Genomic DNA, 24,898 nt, shown 5'->3' with positions numbered 1-24,898 from the left:
CTTTTCTCCCTCCAGTCAGTCTCCCTTTCACGCGATGGATTCGGCGAAGACCTGTGTGACCAAGTTCAAGTCCTTTGCGATTTTGCTCTTCACCCCGATCCTGATGCTTCCACTCATCATTCTGGTACCTGACAAGGTCAGTTGCGTGTCTGGGCAGCCTGGCGGAACCCGGGTGCCCAGTGCAATAACGGGCACGGAACCCGGGGACGCTGAGCTGGAACGCACGGATTCCTCCGTGGGGACAAGCTCCACGGATTCTTCCGTGGGGACAAGCTCCCCTGGGACGCGTGCTCAGACGCTCCAGGCACCAGATAGGAGGTGCTCTGCAAAGAATCCGAGGGACGCAGAGACCCTAAGGTGAACACATCCTAAAGTGCACCGATTTCAGGGCGCAAGAGCCGTCTGGGCAAACACGGAAACCTGGACGTTAGAACAGATCTGAACCACACAGACCCCTCGACAGGCTTAGCCTCTGACTCAAAATCTCCTCCCAGAGTGCACAACCGACGCTAGTCCAGCTCAAAGATAATGCTCGAGCTAGTAGGGACTCTGAAGGCTGGGCTTTCCCTCTGTGCCTCTTCTCCAGGGAAGAGAGATTTTCTAGCTGTAGATGCCCTCAGGCAGGGAACTACAGGAACAGAGTGTCACCTATGTGGATCCTGCCTTTGCCATAACCTGGCATTGATTTTTGAAGCTCAGGTTCCCCATCTATGATCTATATTTCTTTCTAGCTCGGAAGCCAAGGAAGCCACTCAAATCCTGCTGCAGCCTGAAAGACAGGTCAGGCACTGCCCACCGCCTGCTGTGGCCGTGGCAGGAGGCAGGACGTGTTCCCAGAGCTCACGCCTTGGGTGGCATGGCTCTGGGTTGCTGGGGAAGCCGAGAGTCCCATTCCCTGGACTCCCGGGTGCTCCTGGGAGGAAGGGAGAGAATGAATGGCCTTGGCTGCAAAGCAGAGGAGGGCGGCTCTGTCAGGCTGTGTGCAGCCAGTTTGGCGAGGCCGGAGCTCTTTGAAGCCTTATGTGGCTACCCTTTCACTCTCAGCCCAGACAGGAAACCTTGCTCCGATCCTGCTTCCCCTCCACAGGCAGGTTTGAGAAACAGTGGCTCTCTTCAGGGAAGGTTTTGAGAGGAGAGGGGTGTCCCCGGGTGGGCTTCTAGTCATTTCACATTGTGCCTTTCAGCAAGACCCTTGGCTTTCTGGGCCCGGGTGCTTTGATGGGTACAATGGGGTGACTGGATTCTGGGAGTAAAAGGGGATCATTCCGGCTCCTAGGATGGGGGAAGGAAACCCACTGAGCAGAGGCTCCACATGGGCCAAGGAGAGCGGAGCAGCTGTGCGGACTCTTCTGCTGCCACTCTGTTCCGAGCATCCAGAGATTCGGGGCCATTCCTGTCTGTGGGAGGCATCCAGGTTAGGAAGCTGTGATTTTAGCTCTGCCGGTGGGGAGTGATGTTCCCTGGAATAATTATAGTTGCCTGCTTGACCTTTCTGGTCGAGGACAGTGTAACCAGGATCCCACTTTATCCCTGGCACATGCATGTGCGTGCGCACGTGTGCATACACACCACACACACACACACACACACACACACACACANACACAGAGAGAGAGAGAGAGAGAGAGAGAGAGAGAGAGAGAGACAGACAGACAGACAGACAGACAGACAGACAGGCAGGCAGGCAGGCAGGCAGAGGGGGAATATAAATATTAGTGAGTTAGGTTCCCAACCCGGGGTGTATTAATACATCTATATGCCCTGGGAATGAAAATTTAGGGACTGGGAGGCCATAGTGAAGGTTCTTCCAAAAATCAGTCTTCCTGTACCTTCTCTCCAAGTGGCTTGGCACCTAGAAGCCTGGGTCTTTGGCTCCCTATTTTCTCCCTCTGCCCCTCTTTTTGGTCACCACCAAAGAGCACCCTGTTCTCACTCGCCATTCCACCTTCATTGGGCAAGAAGACCCAGAGATACAGAACACTCCAGGACAGAGAGAGAGAGTCAGCCGGTCCCCAGGGGCAGCCTGACTGTCACTGTCCCCACCAGATGATGGCCCCCAGCACACACTGCCATCTGTGCTCCATGGCCCATCTCCAGGCTTTCCTCTTCTCTTCCACCTTTCTTGCGTCTTGGTCCCCCCTCTGATCCACTTTTTTCTCTGAGCCTTCCTCTGCTTCTAAAACCCTTTTTAATAAAACCAGTGACAACTTTAATCATGTACCTTGTTAATCTTGTAAGAAATCCTTATTTTCACAAGTCTAAAGTATCAAGTAAAATAAATAAAGTACCCTCATTGCCTTATTATTAATGTTTTAGTGGGCAGATAGTTCTCCAAATACCAGACACACACACACACACACACACACACACACACACACACACACGGGAGTACAGAGGGACAGGGGAGAGTTTTGCTTACTCCATTTTCATTCTGTAGCATGAACCATATAAGGGTATTTTACTCAACACTGGTCTCTATTTCCAGTTGTGACTCTATCAGATTGAATCATAGAGTGATGTCATAGCCACATCACTCTGCCTTAGTTGACAATAAAGATGCCACCTAAGGCTTAGAACATGCCCCTTTTAGACCAGTGTGTGAGTGTCCTTAGGTGAACTCTAACCCCTGGCTGATTACACTGTGCACCTCTATGTGCTGAAGGTGGGTCTTTCAACTGCAGTGCCTCCTTCCATCTCAGCTTCCAGTTGCTTTTCCAGTACGCCTTCTCAGTGCTCCTGTGTGTGTGTGTGTGTGTGTGTGTGTGTGTGTGTGTGTGTGTGAGCTTGCACATTGGGGCACCGTTTCCTCAGCTGCCATCCAGCTGTTTGTTGAGGCGGGCTCTCTCAGTGGCCTGGATCTGGCCACACAAGCTGGGCTGGCCTGTCTCCACATTCTTAGTGCTGTGCCACAGAACCTGGTGTTTTCCTTTGTTCTAGGGATCAAGTGCAGGTCCCCATGCTTACAGGGTAAGATGTTCCCGATTGAACTCTCTCCAGTTCCCTCCCCAGACTTTCCCAACATCCCATTCCTACTCTGCATTCTCCATGGACACTGTGGGAGTTTGTATTAGGGAGGGTCTAGTATGTTAATTGATTCATCAGGGCTGAGACATCTCCTGGGCTTCCTGCTGGTGGGTGGAAATGAGGAGTCAGTTGGCCTAGTGGTCCGTCTTCTTCTGGGGTGCCCTAGGACATCTACTGTCTGAGTTCTGAGAATAAAGGTTATTAAGAAGTTTCTGGGTGTCACACATTCTGTATGGCCCCTCTGAAGTCATCAGTTTACAGATAAGGATGGGAAAAGAGGAACTAAGATTGGGAGTGGGAAAGACTTGTTAATGACAATGTTTAGAACTGTTATAACATGGTGGTAGATGCAGGCTGACTTTTAGCATCATTACTTAAAATTACTCTACAGCATACTTCTTTATTATCCATGCCCCAAAGGAATCCCCTCTACCACCCATCTCTGGAGCTCACCCCAGTGGCTTTCAACTGCTATCTATCCTATAGGAGATAAAGAGAAAGCTCACCTTTGCTCTCTGGTCATAGAGTAATAACTGAAGGGGGTGGGATCTACAGGTTCGTTATTTACAGGAAATGGTTCCTTCCCCATAAACCATAGTGACTCCAAAGCTCACATACCCTGTTCCAAAGGGGTGGGGGACCTTGGGGCTGTAGACGTGTTTTGGGGGAATATGAAATGGTTTTTAGGGTACTCTAGTGAGGTTAAAGAGACAAACAGTGGCCAAGGACAAAGACCACTGGGTCTCACAGAATAGACAATGAAATGGTGCCTAAAATGGAGGGCAGTGACATTTGACAATTGTTTCTAAGGTATGTTGACAATCCTTGCAATTTTGGTTGTCACGTGATCCGTAGCTTTGTTATTGTTTCCATGGTAGTCTAAGTTGTCCTGAAGCTCAGCTCACTATATCAAGCTGACATCAGATTTGCAAATCCTCCTACTTCAGCCTCTGGATGCTGGAATTGCAGGCATGTGCCACTGAGCCCAGCCAGACTTGGACCCTTTAGGAAGATAACTCTTTGTTGTGACTAGAGAGACCACCGCTGGCATCTATTGGGTGGAGGACAAGGGGATGCTAAACATCCTACTGTTTTGAGAACAGTCCCCACAACAAGGACCTGTCTCTGCCCCAGAAGCCAGGGCACAGAATGGGGAAATACTTCTTTAGTCAGCAGGGAGGTGTCCTGGGATGTTTACGGGGTGCAGTCTTTCTTTGAGAACATTTGTGTGTTTATTGTGGCACTAGGACCACCCGGAAGGAAAGGGGGTGACTGGAAAGGTTGGACTTGGGGACAACCTGGCTCTCCTTGGCTGTCCTTAGCCTTGGAAAGCCACCCTACCCACGAGCAGGACATAGCCTTCCCCATCACAGAGGCAGGTGCCCTGCTGTGAGGTTGGTATGCAGTGAAGCCTGTGAAACCTCAGAACTGTCTCTTCAGTTTGCCAGGTGTGCCTATGTCATAATCATCATGGCCATCTACTGGTGCACAGATGTCATCCCGGTGGCTGTCACCTCCCTCCTGCCTGTCTTACTCTTCCCACTTTTGAAGATTCTGGACTCCAAGCAGGTGAGTAAGCCGAACAGGGGCTGGCAACGTCCGGTTCCCTCCAGTGTACTTCCTAACTCCTCTGAGTCCCTCTGAGCTGCTGAGGCCTAGGGATAGCTACAGAAGTCCAGAAGTGGATCCCTCAAGGATGAATATGGAGACAGATCACTTCAAGCTGGCTTTGAAATCAGTATCTGTCTTGCTTAGCTATCTAGAGGACTTGGGTAGCAGCTTTGGACCTGTGCTGTATGTGATTGAGGACTTCTCTGATGGGACATCCCTGTAACCCTCCAGGTATGCATCCAGTACATGAAGGACACCAACATGCTGTTCCTGGGCAGTCTCATCATGGCTGCCGCTGTGGAACGCTGGAAACTTCATAAGAGGATTGCCCTGAGAATGCTGCTCTTTGTGGGGACCAAGCCCTCACGGTGAACACACTTTCTTTCTCTGGCTACACGGCTCTCTAGGGGACCCTGGAACAAGGGAGTGGAGGGTGACAGATCAGGACATCCAAAGACAGGGTGGAAGGTTGACCTCTGGGTAAGGCAGAATGGTTCTGCTTAGGTCTTCGGGATTTAGGAGAGAAGAGGCTATGTAGGACAGTGGTGATCTTCTAGATCGAAGTGGAAAGCTAAACTACCTACATGTGGAGCTGCCCTGCCATACCCTGGGTCTTGCTAAGCCAAACTTCCCTGCTAAGTGGGAGTTTCTTAGATCCGCAGTTGAGTTTGAGGCCTCTTGCTGACCCAACAGCCAGCAGTACAGACATCAGCAGTGTTTGTGAGAAGGGAGATAGCAAGGAATCCATAGTTACTGGTTTTCATTGTCTGACCAAATCCTAAAAGGGACAACTTGAAGGAAAAAGGATTTGTTTCGGCCTATAGCTTTGGATGGTGGCCAGTCCGGGCTTGATTGGTCTTATATACCTAAGCAGAATATCATGGTGGCAGAAGTATATGGTAGCAGAAATTTACATTACCTACACCAGACAGGAAGTAAGAGAGGAACCAAGCGCTAGTGGTGTAAGATACATACTTCCTTCAACTAGGCCCCACCTCTTTTATGATTTGAGAACTTCACATATGCATATAATGTGTTTTTTTTAATCAAATCCACCTCATCCTTCCCCTCCCCCCAATTCTCCTGCTATTCACCATATGGCCTTTGGTGTAGCTGTGACACAAATGTTACGGGAGTGACTAGCCACTTTCAGATTGGACTTACAGACTTCTCCAAAAGATGGAACTCATGTCTGGTACCATTAACAGTGCCCCAATCCCATGGCTGGCTATGTCATAGACTCCACTTCCTTTGTTTTACCGCCTCCCAATAATGTCATCATATTATAAATCCATTGAGGGGTTGGTTAATCTGCCTGTTATGCCAGAGCCCTACGATCTCATGGTCTGCCCTTCACAGTTACACTCGGAGTTGTGCTTCCTGATCAGGTATGTCTTAATAAGTTGACCATGAAAATGAACTGTCACAAAGAGGAAGGGGGAAGGGAAGAGGGGAAAGAGAGAAACAAGAGCCGATTAAACTGCCACACTGTGCTAGAATGCCTGGTCTTGAGTTGACAAGAAGGGTGGCTCCAGCCCCTAGTTATGGCCCTGGGATGTGTCCAGTACGGTACGAGGGACTCTGGCTTTGCTCTCTGCCCCTCCTCTGCAGGCTGATGCTGGGCTTTATGTCCGTCACGGCCTTCCTGTCCATGTGGATCAGCAATACTGCCGCCACGGCCATGATGATGCCCATTGTGGAGGCCATGATGCAGCAAATGGTAGCCACCAATGCAGCTGTGGACGCCGGCCAGGGGACACTGGAGCTGCTGGACAAGAACAAGGCCAGCGAGTTGCCAGGTGCACCCCTGGCTTAGATTTTGCAGCCATGGCCTTCTCTACTGTTGCCAGATGCTACGGCTTCCTCCTCCCTCCCAGTCTCCTCGTGCCATTCCTTAAACATGCGGAGAAGACGAAGAAAAAAATAGGGAAATGGTTTTGTTAGTATTAGTATTAGTTAGGACATAAAAGACAGATCCTTTACTCAAGTTTACAACACTAGCTAGAGATTATAACTGGGCTCATGATAGAAAGCATTGAGTATTCATTTGATAATCCATTTAGCCATCTTTGAGCACCTGGTGGATGCTTCTCATGCTTGGTCCCAAGATAGAAAGCAAGCATTGCGTTATTAATTTGATAGTTCATTAAGGTATCTTTAAACACCTTCTGGATGCTTCTCATCCTTGCTATACTTATTTTCTTCAGGACTGCCTTCTTGGCTCTCCTTGAGTCAGTCACCCTCGCTCCATTCCTATAGGTCTTGGGCTCTGCTTCCTACCAGGCTCAGGACTCAGAAGATGCAGGATAGGGTCTGCTTCTCCCTCTGCCTATTCCCTCTTCTTCCCCAGTAGTCTGCACGGGAGGACCTTGGGACCTGTGCCCAGATTCTAGGTCCTGAGTGAGGTCCAAGCAACATGGAGGTGACCACTCCACTCTTGTGGAGCTCAGTAGGATGACCTCAGTGGGTAACCCTTACCCAAAGCACCTGCTTCAGGATAAGCCTTAGGGAGGTTGGACAGCACAGCAGCTCAAGGAGGGAGGACCTCTCTAGGAGGAGAGCCATCTAAGGTAGACTTGGATGCAAGGGCGTGGCCTGAGAAACAGTGAGGAGCCAGGAAATGGACACATATACCTTAAGTTTCTGGGCTTGGCAAGTATATTGAAGATCCCCCAGGGAAGCCATGGGAAGGGGTTATGGGAAGGTAGATGCCCGACTGTGGTTCAGGGCTGCAGCTGAGGAATGCATGTGCACCTGGCAAGGGGTAAGCCCGATATCACATTGGTAGAAGTGTAAAGAGTTTTGAATGGCTGAGTGGCCCTCAAGACTGACAGAACTAACAGCCCCGTGTCCACCCACAGGAAGCCAAGTGGTATTTGAAGACCCCAGTGTGCAGAATCAGGAAGACGAAAAAACAAAGAATGTGTACAAGGCTATGAACCTATGTGTGTGCTATGCAGCCAGCATTGGGGGTACAGCCACCTTGACCGGGACGGGACCCAACGTGGTGCTCCTGGGTCAGATGCCGGAGTGAGTCATGACTGTGCCTTCGGGAGACATCGCCATGGGTTTCTGGGGCTGGAGGTGCCTACTCAGCTCTCTTTTCCTCCTGTCTTGGCCTGGAGCCATCAGTCTAGTCAGGTGGAAGGATGAACCCACATAGTGTCTATGTCCCAGCATCCCTGCACCCACTGAGTCTTCCCCAGGAATGGAGACCTGATGCACTAGAGCTCGTGGACAACATGGCTTTCTGACACTTGGCAAGCCCAACTTCTCTCAGTGGCTCGGGGGGGGGGGGGGGGGGGTTCGCTCAGGCAGGGAGGGAGGCCTAGACTCTGAGCTAACATCATAGGAAACGGCAGCAGCACAGCCACTGGCAAATCCAGCGGGTTGAATTCACAGAAGAACAGACATTTCTAAAAGAGCCCCTACCAGCTCACTGACATTGGCTGATAATGGCCAGGATCCTGTGATCTTCAGGGTCTACAAATGGCACAGACAGGTGGCGTTGGGCCACTAATTGCTACGCAGTCTCCCATCACATAATCCCACTGACTGGAGGTCTCAAGTGCACTCTAAGCGTAGCCTAGAAGTGTCCAGCTTTGACTGAAAGGGGACATAGGCTGTGAGGATCCCCTTGTTTGAGCTTTGCCTTGTGTTGGGTGGGCTCGGAAGATCATGGAGGAAAGAGAAGTCGAGGACACGCCATAGGCTTTTCATGGTCTGCTGAGGGTGCCAGACACAGGGGGTTTCAAGCAGCCTAGTGAATACATGTGTTAATCGGAGCATGTACAAATTATCATGGCAAGGAACAAAAAAGGAGGTGGGGCCTCTTTTGTGTAGACAAGAGCTTTGGACAGGGGTGGGAAGGGCAGCTGGCACTGCAACTGGGACTTGTAAAGGACGGAGTGGCAGACGGAGCAACAGCCAGTTCTTCAGACCAGAACCCTGAGGTTCAATAACTAGGGTCATTTGATCCTCGACATGTTTCCTGTGATCACCACCCTAGAGCTTACCCCCTTGAGTTCTGCTGCAAGAAGGGACTTGCCTAGGCTGAGTGGGGCAAGTCCTGGGTGAGATTTGATGTCTTTTGAGCCAGACAGGGCTAAAAGGCAGCTTAGGGAGGCAAGCAAGGCTTGGAGATCATCTTCCAGTCCCACTCTGGGAAAAAAATCCTCAGGGAAGTCTCCCGTAGAGACACACAGCGTGAGCTTTCAGAGGATCCATGCACTCCCTCTAGCTGTTGACCCGACCTTGTGCATGTGTGACAAAGGTGTACTTTTCTAGATGCCTGGGCGGACTTTTATGAGACATTCAGTAGGGTCTCTAGTCACAGAAACGCCCCTGGCCATTCATTCTTTAGTCTTCTCTCTTGCCGAGGCCATGTTCTGGGGCCCCCCAACACTAATGAACTGTGGTGTCTGGACCCCAGGTTTATGTGGCCTGCAGTCAGACCCATCTCTCAGAGTTCCCCTACCTGATCTGCACCCCACGGCTCAGCCTGGCAGTGGAGGTACAGACCAACCTTTTCTCCTTTCAGATTGTTTCCTGACAGCAAAGATGTCCTGAACTATGCATCTTGGTTTGGATTTGCCTTCCCTAACATGGTGTTGATGCTGATGCTGGCCTGGCTGTGGCTCCTGTGTTTGTACATGAGGCCCAAGTAAGTGTGAGCTGCTCTTGGGCTAGCATCTGATGGTCTCAGACCCCTGCACCAAGCCCCTCAGCCCTGGGCCAGTCTACAAAGTTCTTGCACCAGGCTCTCTTTCTCTAGCCTTCCCTGCCGGCTTAATCCTCTCACCATGGCTGGAGGCTTGCTGTACCTTTATTGTTCCAGCTCTGATGGAGACTTCCTACCTTCCACCCGCTCACCTCCCCAGCACTGAAGGCTGCTCAGGGGCCGCCCTTTACTGGCTTTTCCTGCTCTCTCGCTCACCATAGAATAATGCACTCCTCTGAGCTTCCAGTGGGTGTATCCTACCCCTATGCTTTGGCACCTATCCTTGTGCCCCAATGGCGCCCCTTGGCTGTGAACCAACCCCCCCCCATGACTCCTACACACCTCCTGTCTCAGAGAGAAAGAATAATTTGGTTCAAGGCAACTGAGGAGTGGCCTGTCCCCCAAATGCCAAGCCAACATGACTGGACACATTACCACTTGGTCATGTGGCTCTAGTAGGCCAGGTCACAGTGATCCTCTTGATGCAGGCTGAGTTACCAAGCTCAGACTTTCACCAAGTTCCTGTGGTGTTCCCCTGCAACAAGCCAAGCCGGGAAAGTTTACTTTCCTATTCCCAGCACACTGTCAGGTTCACCCAGAGTCACCTTTGAGGCGGCCAGACTTTGGACAGAAACTATGACGTGGGGCCAGCAAATAGTTTTGGTTTGTTTGTTTGTTCATTTGGGTTTTTTGTTTTGTTTTTGTTTTTGTTTTTTAAAGACAGGGTTCCTCTGTGTATCCCTGGCTGTCCTGGAACTTAATCTGTAGATCAGGCTGACTCCGAACTCAGAGATCCACCTGCCTCTGCCTCCCGAGTGCTGGAACTAAAGGTGTGCACCACCACGACCACCACCACCACCACCACCACCACCACCACCACCACCTGGCTAAGCTGTTGTTTTAAAAGACACAAATTTACCAGTGGCACAAAGGTGACTCTGCCACAATGGGAGGAAAAGCTGATGGTAGTAACCACCAGGGGGCCTGTGCCTTCTCTCCAAACCTAAAAGCACAGGGCCAGCAGTGGTACAGGGCCTCAGCAGGTAAAGGGACTTGCTGCCAAACCTGATGATCTGAGTTCGATTCCCCAATACCCACATGGTGAGAGAGCTGATCCTACAAATTGTCCTGTGTCCTCCACACTTGCACTATAGCATGTGCATACACACATGTGCACACACATGTGCGCGCACACACACACACACACACACACACACACACACACGAAAAACAAACAAAACCCCAAGAGCTAAGATGTGGCCCAGTGGTAGAGCACTTCCATACTACAGGACTTTGGATTCCGTCACCAGCACAGCCAAAAGGAAAAGGACAGGAGACACGTTGCATGCCAGACACTATTTTAAGCACTATACATTTACGACTTAATTGTCATGATAACCTGTGAAGTATAGTTATTGCCACTATATAGATAAAACATCTAGAGATGCTGTATGGCTTCTGACACATTGTACAGCATGGAAGTGGTAGGCCTGAGGTTAGAGCTCCAGTCAGTCAGCTCCAGGGCACGTGCTGAGCATTGCTATCCTGGTGTTAGGAGGATTCCCCTATGGCCTTGGATGTCCCCCAAACCCTAAGGTCAAGTACGCAGATGGAGCTGGCTGGGCAACAAGACTATTAGGACACCATCAGCCTCCCAGGTAGCAGGTGACAGGGACACAAGGGGCAAGAAAGCTCAGCTGACAGCCCCAGACATGGTTCACTCGGCTCTGCACAGCTTCCGCTGTTCTTGTGGACCACAGGAATTCTGAACAGCGCTTACCATGAATCTATGGGGACTTCTGGCTGCAGGAAGTGGAGGAGCGTGGCTTTCTTCTACCCCAGTCTTCCTTGGTGTGGCCCTAGGACTCAGACACCAAGTGCAGTGCGGCTCACAGGTAGCCCAGATCTGCAAGGCAGAGAATGGCCTGGCAGAAATAGGCGCCCACCCCCAGGAATCATATTTCCTAGCCACAGGAGGAACCTCTACTGTTCCTTGTGTCCTTATCATTCTTAAGATTCTCATGGTCTCAAAGTCACGGCAGAAAACCTGTTTTACTTGAGTTCGTGGGTAGTGACAGACATTCACCCAGGACCACTAAGAATGACATGGTGTGTTATAACTGTCTTGTACTCAAGCTTCCTGACCAGGCTCAGCTGAAAACGGGACAAGTGTTCTTTCTGAGAGTTCTTCCTGTCTGGCACCATGGCGAGGTACTTGTGGACCCAGAGATCCCCCTCTCCGGCCCCTGTCTCTATGGCTCTGGGGCCTGTCCAGTTCACTGTGATGCACCATGATGAAGGCCACTCTTCGGCAGGACACTGTGGTCCCTAATATGACGTCAGGATCCCCTTGCCTATCTCATGGGCCACCAGATAAAATGAACCCAGAGAAGTTGCTCTGTAGAATTGAACAAGGGTGTGTGGGGGGGTGTCACTACCACAGTGACCAGCATCAGAAGACTGACTATTGCACTTAATTAACCACAGTGTCTGTGCTGTCAGGAACACTTTTTTTTTTTTTTTTTTTTTTTTTTTTTTTTCTTTTTTTTTTTTTTTTTTTTTTTTTACCAGNTTTTTTTTTTTTTTTTTTTTTTTTTACCAGCACCAGTTAGGCCCAGGCTTTTCACTGCCTGTTCTATGCCAAGCAGCTAGAGATACCAAGGCCACACCCCTTATCCTAGAGATCAGGAGTCCCCAGAACAGGTCTGAAGTCCCTAAGCTGGCGGTTACTAGCAGGTCTGCGCTTAGAAGAGGAGCATAGACTCTGGAGCCAGTGATGGCAGAGAGGTCCCCAGGCATGCCAGCAGGACCGTCCCTACACATCCCTCAGTTCAGCGTGGAGGTCTCAGCTGATGGTAGACAGAAGGTCCGCACTGCTGCCTGCTGCCTCCTTCCCTGGTCCTGAAGTACACCAGGAGGCCAGGGTCTGATGTCCCGGTGTCCTCGGGAGGCAGCCACGTCCCTGGGGGCTACTGTTGCCACACCCACCCTCAAAGGTGGTTCACACTCAGCACAGCCCTCCTGTGACTTTTATGTTGGGGCCTCGACAGGGTTCTGGAGGGGAGCGCTCTCCATAGACAGTGTCCTTGCTCCACGGCCTTGGGGCCAACTGAGGCGGGACATATGTGTGACATAGTCTCTGCATCGAAGCCTGCATTTTATTCATTGGTAACTCCAGTTACCCAGTCACCTTTCCCCCATAAATCCCCTTCCTTTTTACCACTTCAAGCCAACACCACCTGAGGAGGGCCTTGGAAGCCATCCGGGCAGGCTTATTTATCTTCCAGTGGAACACCCTGAAGGGGCCATCCCAAAGTAGAGCCTAGGCTGCATTCTTTCCTGTCCCAGCCTTAGGAGCTACCTACTCTATATCTCCTGAGCCCTTGATCTTACACCCTTGGCATTGTGGAAGGCAGCTCCGGGCTGTGACGGGAAAGCCTGGGGATCCTGGGTGGATCGTGTGAGTCTGGATCTGGGCTCTAGAACTTCCCATCATCTTCTCCATGGGGACCCTGGAGCATAGTCAGTCTTTCCTTCTCTCATAGCTATGTCAGCTCTGCCGGTGAATGCAATTAGTGTGTTCTGCTCCCACCCACCATGCCCTACTCTGTGCCGCCTCTCAGCCTTTTAACCTCTCCTGCTATCCCCTGTGACCGGTCTGAGATGGTGGCACACACCTGTACCACCTCAGCCCCCTCTGCCCCCCAGCTCTGGAAGTGCCCTAGGCCCTCAGTCTCTACTTCTCAACAGTCTCTCTGTAAGATGATCTGGGGGCAGCGGTGAGGGGGGTGGGGAGGGAAGCTGATGGAAATCAGAAGAGGGAGGGGGTGGGACCCTCAGGCTCTATCCCAGAAGCCCCCCACCCCGACTCCCGCTCCCCCACAAGTCATTCCATCTGCCTTGCCATTCTCTTATCATTACATGGTGTAGTTTAAAAAAAACTTGCATCTGCTGTGGGGAGAAGAAGAGGGACACCGAGAAGATTGTCTACAAGGTGCTGAACGAGGAGTACCAGAAGCTGGGGCCCTTGAGCTACCCTGAATGCAGCGTGCTCTTTTGCTTCACCCTACTTGTCATCCTGTGGTTCTCCCGAGACCCCGGCTTCATGCCTGGCTGGCAGTCATTCGCCTGGACCGAGGGAAATACCAAGTAAGTTGATGCAAAGGAAAGCCTTGGTTGAGGATAGTGATGTCTAAATGTCACCGTTGTCCGCAACAGGCCGCAAGGGGAAGGTACAACTTGGACCCCGTGTTCTGGAGCTAGGCTTTAGAGGAACATCTCCGTTCTGTGGGCTTTGGGGTGCATTTGTTTCTGTTGCTTCCTCGTGTCCCCTAGAAGGCTGAACCAAGAAAGTGTATTGGGACAACAGTAGGCTCCTCAGAGCCCTGGTTTCTGCCTTCCTCCTTTCTTAAGAACCTATCCGAGACACATCCTGGTTACTTAGAAACCTAGTTGGAGGGAGGGCATGTATGTGGATTCTCTCCTGCCTCTGTTAGGGGGATCCTACAAGAAATGCTGAAGAATGACTACCCTAGGAAAGGCAGAAGATGCGGGTGAGGTATCTGTCTGCAGCTGGCTACTCCATCTTGGTCACTTAGCTTAGCACTACAGTCCTTGAGGTTGACGGAATCCAGAAGTCTAGATCTCATGGTTGAGAACTCATGACGTTCACCCATGGAGCAGTGTAGGCTGGGGTTGGGGGGAGAGGGAGCGCTGAGGTTCTTTGTGTGTGTGTGTGTGTGTGTGTGTGTGTGGTGGGGGGAAGGTGGAAGACTTAACTCAAAGTTGGAGGCCAAGAATTTGAGGATATTAGTTATAGCTAAGACTCAGCCTACCAGCCTTTGGGGCCTCTGGTTTTCATACCTCACAGAGCCTGCTTCTTCCTGAAGGAGCATTTGGACACGGAACTGTGGGTTGGGGCAAATTCGCTGTATGACTATCACTGAGTTCCTATGCGTGTTTTCCTGTCAGGCATATCACAGATGCCACAGTAGCCATCTTTGTGGCCATTTTGCTTTTCATCATACCTTCACAAAAGCCCAAGTTCAACTTCAGCAGCCAGACTGAAGAAGGTAAGGTTTCTTTCACGGCTTTACGGCCATCATAATTGGGGTCCTGAGAGCAAAGGGCCCCCATGGAATAGCCCCTGGGTCTAGGGGGCTGAGGATTCTGTCCTACTGAACAGGACTGACCACGCTACAAAGCCTAGGGAACTGGAGATTTGTTAAGAATACTTGTGTTATCCTCTAGACGGTGTAGAGTCTCTTCTTGTATTTAAACATTTAAAATATCATTTATACATCACAACAGGTGTAGATGTTTCAAATTCTCCAACATGCTGTCAATATTGTCTCTCCCTTTCTTGTTCTTATAATGTGCATTCACACTCAAAAGATGTCATCCAAGTACACACAGCCTGAGCCCCGCTCCTCATTGTTTACCGTTTTATCTTGGCTCTGGGTTTTACTACAAACATTCCCACTACACTACCTTGGCTGCCAAATTGGCCTCAGATACTTCATCAAACAGGGGTTCAATAGCCACCCTGCTGTGGAGTATTTTGACATTTTGAATTTTTCTTTAAAATAATTTTAAATCGAACCCTCCCCCGTCTCGTGTGTGTTTCTATGAGTCATGGTGCATGTGTAGTGGCCAGAGAATAACTCTTGGGGGTTGTTTCTCTTCTTCCAACCATGGGTGGGGGGTCCCAGGGATTGAACTCAGGTTGTCAGGCCTGGTAAGAAGTACCTCTTCTCAGCCGGGCGTGATGGCGCACGCCTTTAGTCCCAGCACTTGGGAGGCAGAGGCAGGCGGATTTCTGAGTTTGAGGCCAGCCTGGTCTACAGAGTGAATTCCAAGACAGCCAGGGCTACACAGAGAAACCCTGTCTCAAGTCCCCCGCCCCCCCCCAAAAGAAAGATGTGCTCTGGTTCACCCATGATTAGAAAATGAAGAAGTACCTTTTCTCCCTAATTTTCCCCCAAACTTTTCATGATGATAAGTTAAATATTCTGGATATAGCTTTTTCTTCAAAGGTGTTTCTGTAGGCTAAATGTCATTGTTGTGGATGTCATTGTTGTGGTAAAAGAATACAGATGACCTAAAACATCTAAATAGTTTTTAAAATATATGACCAAACAGCTTTTCTGAAAAGGTAGTTTTTGACTTAAAATGTCCTCCCTCTGTGAAGCATATAACCAAATCCTCCCCCCAGGAAAGAGTACAGTGATTATTGAGAATTTTAGCTCATATGAAGGAACAAACTGGTACCTCATTATCTTTATTGGTTTATCTTTCCTGATTGTGTCTCTTACTTTCTAATGTGTGCACGCACACCTATACACGTGTGTGCTTTCGTCTTTCACAGAAAGGAAGACTCCATTCTACCCCCCAGCACTGCTGGACTGGAAGGTCACCCAAGAGAAAGTGCCCTGGGACATCGTGCTGCTCCTGGGGGGAGGCTTTGCTATGGCAAAAGGATGTGAGGTATTCATCCAGCCCTAGGTAGCCCTGGGATTCCACTAAGAGGTGGCAACTGTTGCCATCCACTCCCCAACTCCCATTCCATCCCTGGGTGTGTGTCTCCACCACAGAGCTGTGTATCCTTTAAGCAGGGGACTCTGTGTTGTCATGAGGAATAGCAGTGCCCTGCAGGGTTAAGCATGGCTGGGGATGCTGCAGCCTTGATGGACCCTAGGCATCCATCATGGAGGACTCGTTTGAGTCCTTATATATATTTTCACCATGTCCTTTGGATCCTCTACTTGCTGAACTTCTTGTTGACATGGCTTCAGGATTCCAAAACTCTTCTCTAGCTAAGAACTTAGCGGCATAGAAGATCAGCTTTTAAGAGAAAATGCAGTTCAGCAATAGCCTCAGCCAAAAAGGCTGTGTTCGTTTGGGACCACTGTCTATCATCATCCATCTCCCTCAGCCCATCCCTCTGGCTCCCTCTAGCTCTTCTTTGTCGTTCTCTTCCACCCTCCTCCTCTCTCCCTTCTCTTCCATGCCTCCTGTCCCACTCATTCACCTTCTCTTCTTTCTTTTCTTTCTCCTTTCTCCTTTCTTAATTCTTCCTTCTTTCCTAGTCATCCATTCATTCTATCCATGTCTGCCTCCACCCAACACATCCAGCCATCTTTCCACCAATCCAGAAATGTGATATAACAGATAAACTTGGTCTGTATTGTGTTTACAGTTTCCCTAGCATCTTGGGCAAAGACTGGTGTACCTTGAATACATGCATGCTATTTCTTTAATGCTAGGGATCAAGCTCACATAAAACACTATACCACTGAACCATATCCCAAACCTAATGTATAGATCATATATTTATATAATTCAATACACATTTCAGATGAACAAATTCACCAGGCTAGTTACCCCTCTCTCTATCATTCATCTGCCCACCAATTCCTTTCCCCATGTGGCATTTTATTTTACTCATCAAGCCTTCCAGTATGTTCCTAATGATAGGCCAGGCACAGAGGTTACAGAAGACATTGAGGCAAGGTATCTGTTTTTGAAGACTTGACAGTCTAGAGACCAGGGCGTGTCTACAAGAGCCTTTTGGGATGAAGTGAGATAAGATCAAAGAGGTACCTGGTTGAGGCAATGAAGTTGGAGAAGCCAGCATCCTAAGGTCTGCTTTAAGGATATCACGCACGGCCTTGAGTCTGAAGGCAAAGGGGAACAGCCAGAAGTGACTTGGTCAGATGTATACTTGAAAGCAGCCACCCCATCATCTTGAGTGGTGGTCTGAGGCCAGCAGGGGGAGAGAAGAACCAATGGGCTCTCTGTAGTCTTCATCTGACTCCTCTGAACTTACCCATTCTCTTCTGGATACTTGTTGCCCTTCTGACCTCCAGAATACCTCTTTCTCCTGCCTTCCTTCTCCCATGGCCCTTGCTTAACTGCCTCTGCTGGCTCTTCTTCAGTTCTCCCAAAATATGCTCATTTCCCAGGCTCTGCCCTTGGCCTCTTGTCTGTCCACTTTCTGCTCTTGTCCTCCTATCTCAGAACTCCAAGACTAAATCCTCGATTTCTGGCCCAGATCATTCCTCTAAGCCTCAAGAGTGTGGAAGACTAAGGGGGAGAAGGTGGAAGAGCCATTTAGGGTGACGTGTGACTGACTAGGTACCAGAAATTAGCAGGACAGGCACTCTTCAGGATGACTCCTAGCAGCAGGGAAGGGCTCATCAGCTTCAGATCCCAGAGGAAGGAGCAGATTCTAGATTAGGGCACTGTCTCAGCCAGGGTTTCTACTCCTGCACAACATCAGGACCAAGAAGCAAGTTGGGGAGGAAAGGGTTGATTCAGCTTACACTTCCACACTGCTGTTCATCACCAAAGGAAGTCAGGATTGGAACTCAAGCAGGTCAGGAAGCAGGAGCTGATGCAGAGGCCATGGAGGGATGTTACTTACTGGCTTGCTTCCCCTGGTTTGCTCAGCCTGCTTTCTTATAGAACCCAAGACCACCAGCCCAGGGATGGCACCACCCACAATGGGCCTTCCCTCCTTGATCACTATTTGAGAAAATGCCCCACAGCTGGATCTCATGGAGGCTTTTCCTCAAGGGGGGTTCCTTTCTCTGTGATAACTCCAGCTTGTGTCAAGTTGACACACAAAACCAGCCAGTACGGGCACATTGAGCCTGATGGGGACATTTAGACAGACACTTCCAGGTGACTTCTGATGTTTGACTCTAGTTCATAGATCAGCTGTGCCACAAGCAACGTGGCAGGAGTCAGGAGATTAAGGAGGAAGAGGAAGAGGGGCAGGGAGGGAGCGGGAGGGGAAGAAGGACAATTGTAGGGATAGGTTAGATTATTACCTATGTGCAAGGAAGAGAAGTGGAAGTGGAGTGGACTAAGCTCCCTGGACCCTGGAGGAACTGTAAGCCAGGGGCCCTGAAATGATGGTCTCTGTGCTTCCTAGACTTCAGGGCTCTCCAAGTGGATGGCAACACAGATGGAACCCTTGAGATCAGTGAAACCTGCGGTCATTACCTTGATCTTGTCCTGTCTGGTTGCGATGACCACAGAGTGCACAAGTAATGTGGCCACTACCACCCTGTTCCTGCCTATCTTTGCCTCCATGGTAAGTTAACTCTTCTGGGGAAGGGAAGAACATTTGGGGGGAAATTGTGAACCCATGGCCATTTTCCTGAGGCTCTAGAGAAGCTGCAGAATTTGCATCTGGAGCTTCCCCGGGCCTGAAGACCAGGCTCTGTTGTGGACTTTCGAACACTTGATGATTCTGGTCCCGAGGCCCTCCCTCACTGCTTGGTTCACTCTTCTTTGTATTTCCCCACCATTTCTCAAACCATCAGATGTGGACCAGGTGCTTAAACTTTAGTGCATCAGTGGGCCAGATGGCTTGGGGGGGAGGAGGCAGTATGGTTGCAGGTTCAAGGTCTATATGATCTACAGGGTGAGTTCAAGTTAGTGAGGTCCTGTCTCAAAAATAAAAATAAAAATAAAAATAAAAATAAAAATAAAAATAAAAATAAAAAAAAGACTAAGCTCTTGTCTGACATGTGCAAGGCCCTGGGTTCAGAGTACCATACACACCACTACACACTCACACAAAGCAACAACCATGCAACTATTATATTCATCTAACTACCTGGGTTTTTTTCAAGATGGTGGGAAGAGGACATATATCATGCACTGAGACTATAGAAAGAAGCCCAGGGAGTGTGGGGACTTGAGAAGGGGAGGAAGGGGCAGGTCTTTCCAGCAGGGTAGGGAGAGGGCAGGCCTGAAGACTTCCCAGGGAAGAGAGGGGTCACTGGGATCCGAGACAGAAAATGGAGGTGGCGAAGGAAAGGCTGTCAAAGGTTGATTCCAGTGTCCTATGGGCAAGCTCAACTGTGAGCTGGGGAACTGAGGAGGGAGCCAAGCCTGCAGAGCAGTCGGCTGCCATCTGCTCTCAGGTTCCTCTGTCCCACATCAAAGGTAGTGCTGACCTCACGGGGTTCAGGAGGTGACAGAAGATCTGAACGCCCTCCTAGAAGTGTGATGAGAGTCGTCCTAAGACACACGTGGGCTACAGAGAACCCAAGCGAGCAAGCCACCAAAGTCCACCCTGGAGAGGAACAGGAAGCGGCTATGATTAGTCTGAGCTCAGAGGCAGACTCACGAAAGATCTAAGCCTAGCGCTGACGTTGGTAAATTTCCATCCAAGCAGCATGGGGCACCCAGTTTTTTGTTTTTGTTTTTGTTTTTTGTTTGAGAGGTTTTGTTTTGTTTTGTTTTGTTTTCCTCTCCCCAGAGAAGATAGAAGCGTTTAAAATAGAAAGGTAGCTGTCTCCTCCCCTAAGCAGGTTGCTCAGGGTTAAGAAAGTGGAGAAGGAAAGTGTAGAGGAGGAGGAAGAGGAGGAGGGGAGAGAGGAGGAGGACTGGGGAGAAGGAGGAGAGGGATATGATAGGTGGAGGAGGGCAGGAAGGAGAGGGAGCAAGGATGGGGAGCAGGGTCTTTTGGTGCTGGGCACACAATGGGGGTGCTCTTCTCCTGAGCAAAGATCTGGCTTTGTCATTTCCTGTGACCCCTGTGAGCACAAATAGCCCCAGTTAGGCAAATACAAGCTCTATGGGGCTGGAAAGATAGCTCAGTGATTAAGAGCACTAGCTGCTCTTCCAGAGGACCCAGGTTCGACTCCCAGCACCCATATGGAGGCTTACAACCATCTGTGACTCCAGTCCCAGGAGTCTAACACCCTGTTCTGGCATCTTCAGGCACCACACACACATGATGCATAGACATACATTCAGGTAGACACTTGTACATGTAAAGTTTAAAAAAGAAGTCGGAAAAAGGAGGCTCTTCTAGAAGCCAAAATTCTGAGTAAATTGCCCAGAACTACCAGTAAGGCCCTCCGTGTTCCTGCCTGGACACTCACATGAGGAAAGTGAGCCATGAGCCAGGTGCTATATGAATACAGTATCCTGAGGTTGCTGGCCATGGGGTCAGTTTCCTGCATTTTGATGTCAAATTGTTACAGTGAGATCTCTGCAGACGTGTGTACACATGGAAAAACACATGGCAAAGCGTCTCATTGACAGTTATTTAGATTATGTTATTTATTTTTTCACTAAATCCATAATGATGATGGAGGTAGCAGAATTTTAATACGTAGAATGAAAGAGGTAGACACCAGGTTCCCAATACAAAGGGATCCCATGGAAGCATCTGCAAGTAAGAAATCTTTAATTCTGTAGTCTGCTCTGCCTGTGACAAAGCAGGCAGATGGATCACAGTACATTTTAAGATACAGTGCAATCTAGAGGTACACCAGCTTCTGGCTCACAGTAAGTGCCCCCCCCCCCGAAAACATATGGACTAAATTGAAGCCAAAAAAGGCCTCCAGGGGAGGTGGCCTCCAAGCTCAGCCTTCTGTGGTCAGTAGTTATCATGTAGAGAAGTTCAAAGCTCAATGGGACTAACCAGACACAGATGTGAAGGTTGGAATGTAACCCAGGCCCTAGGGATTGTGAAGTACGGCCTGGGAGCTTCCATGTGTGCTGTACTATGAGTCGCAACGTCGTGTGTCTCTCTAGGCTCGTTCCATCGGGATCCATCCTCTGTACGTCATGGTTCCCTGTACCATGAGCGCGTCACTTGCCTTCATGTTGCCTGTGGCCACCCCACCAAATGCCATCGTGTTTGCCTACGGACACCTCAGAGTTGCTGACATGGTAACAGCCCCTTTGATTTTTGCCTATTAGATGACGAAGCCATTTGGTATAAGGGATGTCCCATCTACGAATGATGTGTGAGTTTCAAAAGGATGTCGGATGGGGCTGGGGCGGTGGCTCAGTTGACAAAGAACTTGCTGTGCAAGCATGATGCCCTAAGTTGGTGTTCTCAGCACTCACACTAAAAGCTAGGCATGGTTGTGGCGAAAACAGAAAGCTCTCAGGCTCCTTGGCCAGTCAATAGAGCTGAATCAGTGGGCTTCAGGCTCAAGGGGAGACTCCGTCTCAGAAAACTTAAACAGAGGGCTGGAGAGATGGTGCCAGTGGTTAAGTGTACTCACTGTTCTTACAGGGGGCCCAGGTTCCATTCCCAACACCCACACTGTGGCTTACATCCACCTATAACTCTTCAGGGACCAGACACAGACATTGTACAGGTACACACGTGCAGACAAAACACTCATAAGTATAAAATGATTCTAAGAACTATTTAAAGGCAGAGAAAGAGGGGGACACTCAACACCAGCTCCTGGGCCACAGTCATCCAAGCATGAGTGAGCACACCTGCATACACACAAGGAGAGAGTGACAGAGGACGTCATGGGATCTGAGAGCACCACAGGGCACCTAAGCCTATAGCTGTCGTTTTTGTTTATGGTGCATCTCTTATTTATTTATTTATTTATTTTTGGTTTTCAAGACAGGGTTTCTCTGTATAGCCCTGGCTGTCCTGGAACTCACTTTGTAGACCAGGCTGGCCTCAANAAATCCGCCTGCCTCTGCCTCCCAAGTGCTGGGATTAAAGGTCATCTCTTGTTTACTGAAATGACCTCGTATTTCATACGACATCTGTTTTCATGAAGATGCCAGAAACCCCTATCTGGAGAAACCTTTGTAGGTCCCAGGGAAGTCCTGGCTAAACACTTGGAAGGGATGGAGTGGGACCCTCACATGGCAGTAGAATCATAACTAGCAAGAACCCTGAGGACACCCAGGAGGAGCACCATAGTAAGAAAGGCTTATAGGGTATCTGAAGAGGGGATACATAATGGGGAGCCTGGGTTTTTTGTTTGTTTGTTTGTTTTTGTTTTTTGTTTTGTTTTTGTTTTTTGTTTTGGAGTCAGTGATGCCTTGGAAGCAAACACAATCACAGGCAAAGCGTTTCAAGCCAGGTACAGTTTTCTCACCTATGATGGGGGAAGGACAACTCTGTGACTCTGGGTTGGGGATGAACTGAATAGGTAAGAGGGGGACACCAGACTGATCCTTACCTTAACCAGTCAATTAGTAATGATCTCAGATCCTCTACCAGGGCATTCTGAGGGTTCCTCCTGAACATTCTCATTATGTAATGGATTCCATATGCTGCAGATTTGATTCTGGACCACAGGAAACATTCCATGCTGGGGTGTTGGAATAATGGCTCATGAGTGTCAGGAAGGCATACGAATTGAGTGGCAGAAAGAGCTATGGGAGAGTCACAAGAAGTGGCTGATGTCTTACACCAGCTCTCTGAAGTCACCTTCCAACATCACAATGGGTATAGAGAACCCACCCATGCTGGCTCCTTCCAAGGGATTCCTTAGTGACAATGACAATTTGCTTTGTCCGGAGATGAGAGGAGCCCAGAGTGCAGGAACACGAGGCCTAGTCAAGACCTGAGTTGCTGACTGATCCTGTTTTTATTCCCTAGATGAAAGCAGGATTCATAATGAACTTCATTGGAATCCTATCTGTGTTTCTGTCAGTCAACACCTGGGGACGGGCTGTGTTTGACTTGGATAACTTCCCTGACTGGGCAAATTCAACAAGTGTTAACACTTAGGAAGAGCCTCAAGAACACAAGCCTGCCCCCCCCCCAACCCTTTTGAGGACTATGAACCTTCTGGCACACCTTGCACAGAGCACTGGTGCTCATACCCCAGTGTGATCCAATTATGTCAACACCCCAAGAAGATCTACCCAACTGGATCAAGTTCAGAGATGGAGATGGATGATGGGAAGATAGTCTCAGAAGGGAAAGGAACCCGTCTGAGAGGTCGTGAGGCCCATCTTTACTAGGACCCTTCCGTCTCTCCTGGGACAGGCAGGAACCAGAGGGACCAGGGCTCAAATCTTGTACCATGTGGCTTTGAAAGACTACTGGCTCCATGCTGGGTTGTCACATGCCTGTTCCCATGGTCTCCACATGGGGGTGGGGTGGGGGTAGGGGGGAGCAGATCACCAGGCTGAGAGCCCAGCCCCTGTGCCTCTTTTGGATGTCCCCAGATCATCATCTCTATCACCACGAAGGAACTTCCTACCCACGGCAGAACTCTGATCTTGAACACTTCCCACTGCAGAGTGAGAGTGGGAGTCATGGCTTCCTGAAGATTTGGACTCTGCATGGTGCCATCACCAACCATTGAGCGACCCGCGGTGCTAACATCACGGCCCTCCTGCTCACTCCTTGGCTGACCTGTCCCCCTACTTGCCTCATTTCATATTCATTAACAGTTTGAGCTCCCTTCCCAGCTCCCCAGTAAGCCCCCCTTCAGCCTCTAGATCCCCCCACTGGCTGAGGCTCCCTGGAGAAAACCCCTCCCCCCCCCCTCCAGGGAGCTCAGTCTGATCATTCTGGTGCGGCTAGGATCACACTTCAAGGATGGGCAGTGGTGTCTCTTTGGAAGATGGTCTTCAAGTGGGATACCTAAGTCTTCCCTTGGCTAGATCCAGAGCAGATTCAGCTGCTTACTTCCAAGGGCTGGGCCACTGCGTAGTTTGTCTCCTCCTGTTGGGACTCTTGAACTCCTCTGGGAAGGCCTTTCCCTTGCTGGCTGTGCATTGTGGCCAGGCCTAGTAGCAACAGAGCATGGCTGAGAATGAGCAGCGCTTGTTGGTGTCTGAGCAGACAGACCCTGCCAGAGTAAATTGGCTGAGCGGAGTGTCCATGGGAACCCACAGGACCCATCATGTGAAAGGGAGACAGGAGGGGAAGATCTCTGTTGTCCTTCAGTGATACCCTCTTCCTTGCCTAATTTGCTCTGAAAAGAAGCACGGTTGTGTAGATGAGGCCCAAGGATGTCATTTTTTTTCTGGGTAGAAGACAGTATGGGGACCCAAGAAGTCCCCATCAAAGACCAAGTATGTGCCTGGCTCCTTGGGAGGGATGACTCCTGACCACACTGTTGAAGGCTCGCTCTTGTCAAATACTCTGTCTGCTATGGAAAGTTCCAGTGTGCTGACTGGTCTGTGATTTTGTACCTTGTGAAGGAGACAGAGGGAGGCAGATGAATAAACAGTTGCTCTGTCCGCCTCCTGGGTGCCTGGCCTTCCTGGACCCAGGGAATTCACCAGTTATCACATTCCACATTTGCGGCTACCCTGTGAGACAGCCGGCATTAGGATCCTCATTCATCCTTGGAGAAAAACAAGGCTCACAGCATCCAGGGGATGAGTCCTAGGTCCAGCTAGTTGGCAGTTCTGGAACCCATAAAGACAGGCCTCGCCTTCTCTCCTTCTTTTACCCATGGAGGGCTTTGGTCTTATTGGGCTTATAGGGAGAGGTAGGTGGCTGAGAGCCAGCCTACCCTAAGATCCTGCTTAGCCAGGGAAGATCTCTAATCATGAGACCCTCCTTGCTGTTCCTTCTGAGATGGACTCAGGACAGTGCTGAAGCAGACAGAACTGGTCCCTTCCCTCAGACTCTTCCCGAGGAAAGTGTGATCAAAATAGTGAACTCTTGTCTCCCTTATCACATTGACAACCTCTCCTTACCTAACTTTCTGGTCTCCACAGCCCTATTATGACTGACAACCCCTGACTGTTCTTGGGTTTTAGAGCCACCATTGTGACTGAGCCAAA

General features: G+C 49.8%; 1 protein-coding gene across 4 annotated transcripts; it reads left to right on the top strand.

The window, feature by feature from the left end:
- Slc13a5 (solute carrier family 13 member 5) lies at positions 1–24,347 on the top strand. 4 transcript variants are annotated; one of them, XM_021213529.2, is made up of 12 exons: positions 1–136; positions 4,465–4,593; positions 4,867–5,003; positions 6,247–6,434; positions 7,497–7,665; positions 9,176–9,298; positions 13,286–13,504; positions 14,327–14,427; positions 15,723–15,841; positions 18,294–18,455; positions 20,918–21,055; positions 22,749–24,347. In XM_021213529.2, exons 1-12 carry the CDS (start codon positions 35–37, stop codon positions 22,878–22,880), a joined length of 1,719 nt encoding a protein of 572 aa, XP_021069188.1. In that variant the 5' UTR covers positions 1–34; the 3' UTR covers positions 22,881–24,347. The 4 variants fall into 4 exon arrangements, with proteins under 4 accessions (XP_021069188.1, XP_021069189.1, XP_021069190.1 ...); XM_021213530.2 differs by having other exon boundaries at positions 6,298–6,434; positions 22,749–23,008; XM_021213531.2 differs by lacking the exon at positions 4,465–4,593 and having other exon boundaries at positions 22,749–23,008.
- Positions 24,348–24,898: the final 551 nt, after the last annotated feature.

The sequence above is a fragment of the Mus pahari genome, chromosome 14, assembly GCF_900095145.1.
Source record: "Mus pahari chromosome 14, PAHARI_EIJ_v1.1, whole genome shotgun sequence".
NCBI lineage: Eukaryota > Metazoa > Chordata > Mammalia > Rodentia > Muridae > Mus > Mus pahari.
The sequence above is the reverse complement of the archived record's forward strand: the minus strand, read 5'-3'. Positions and strand labels throughout refer to the sequence as shown.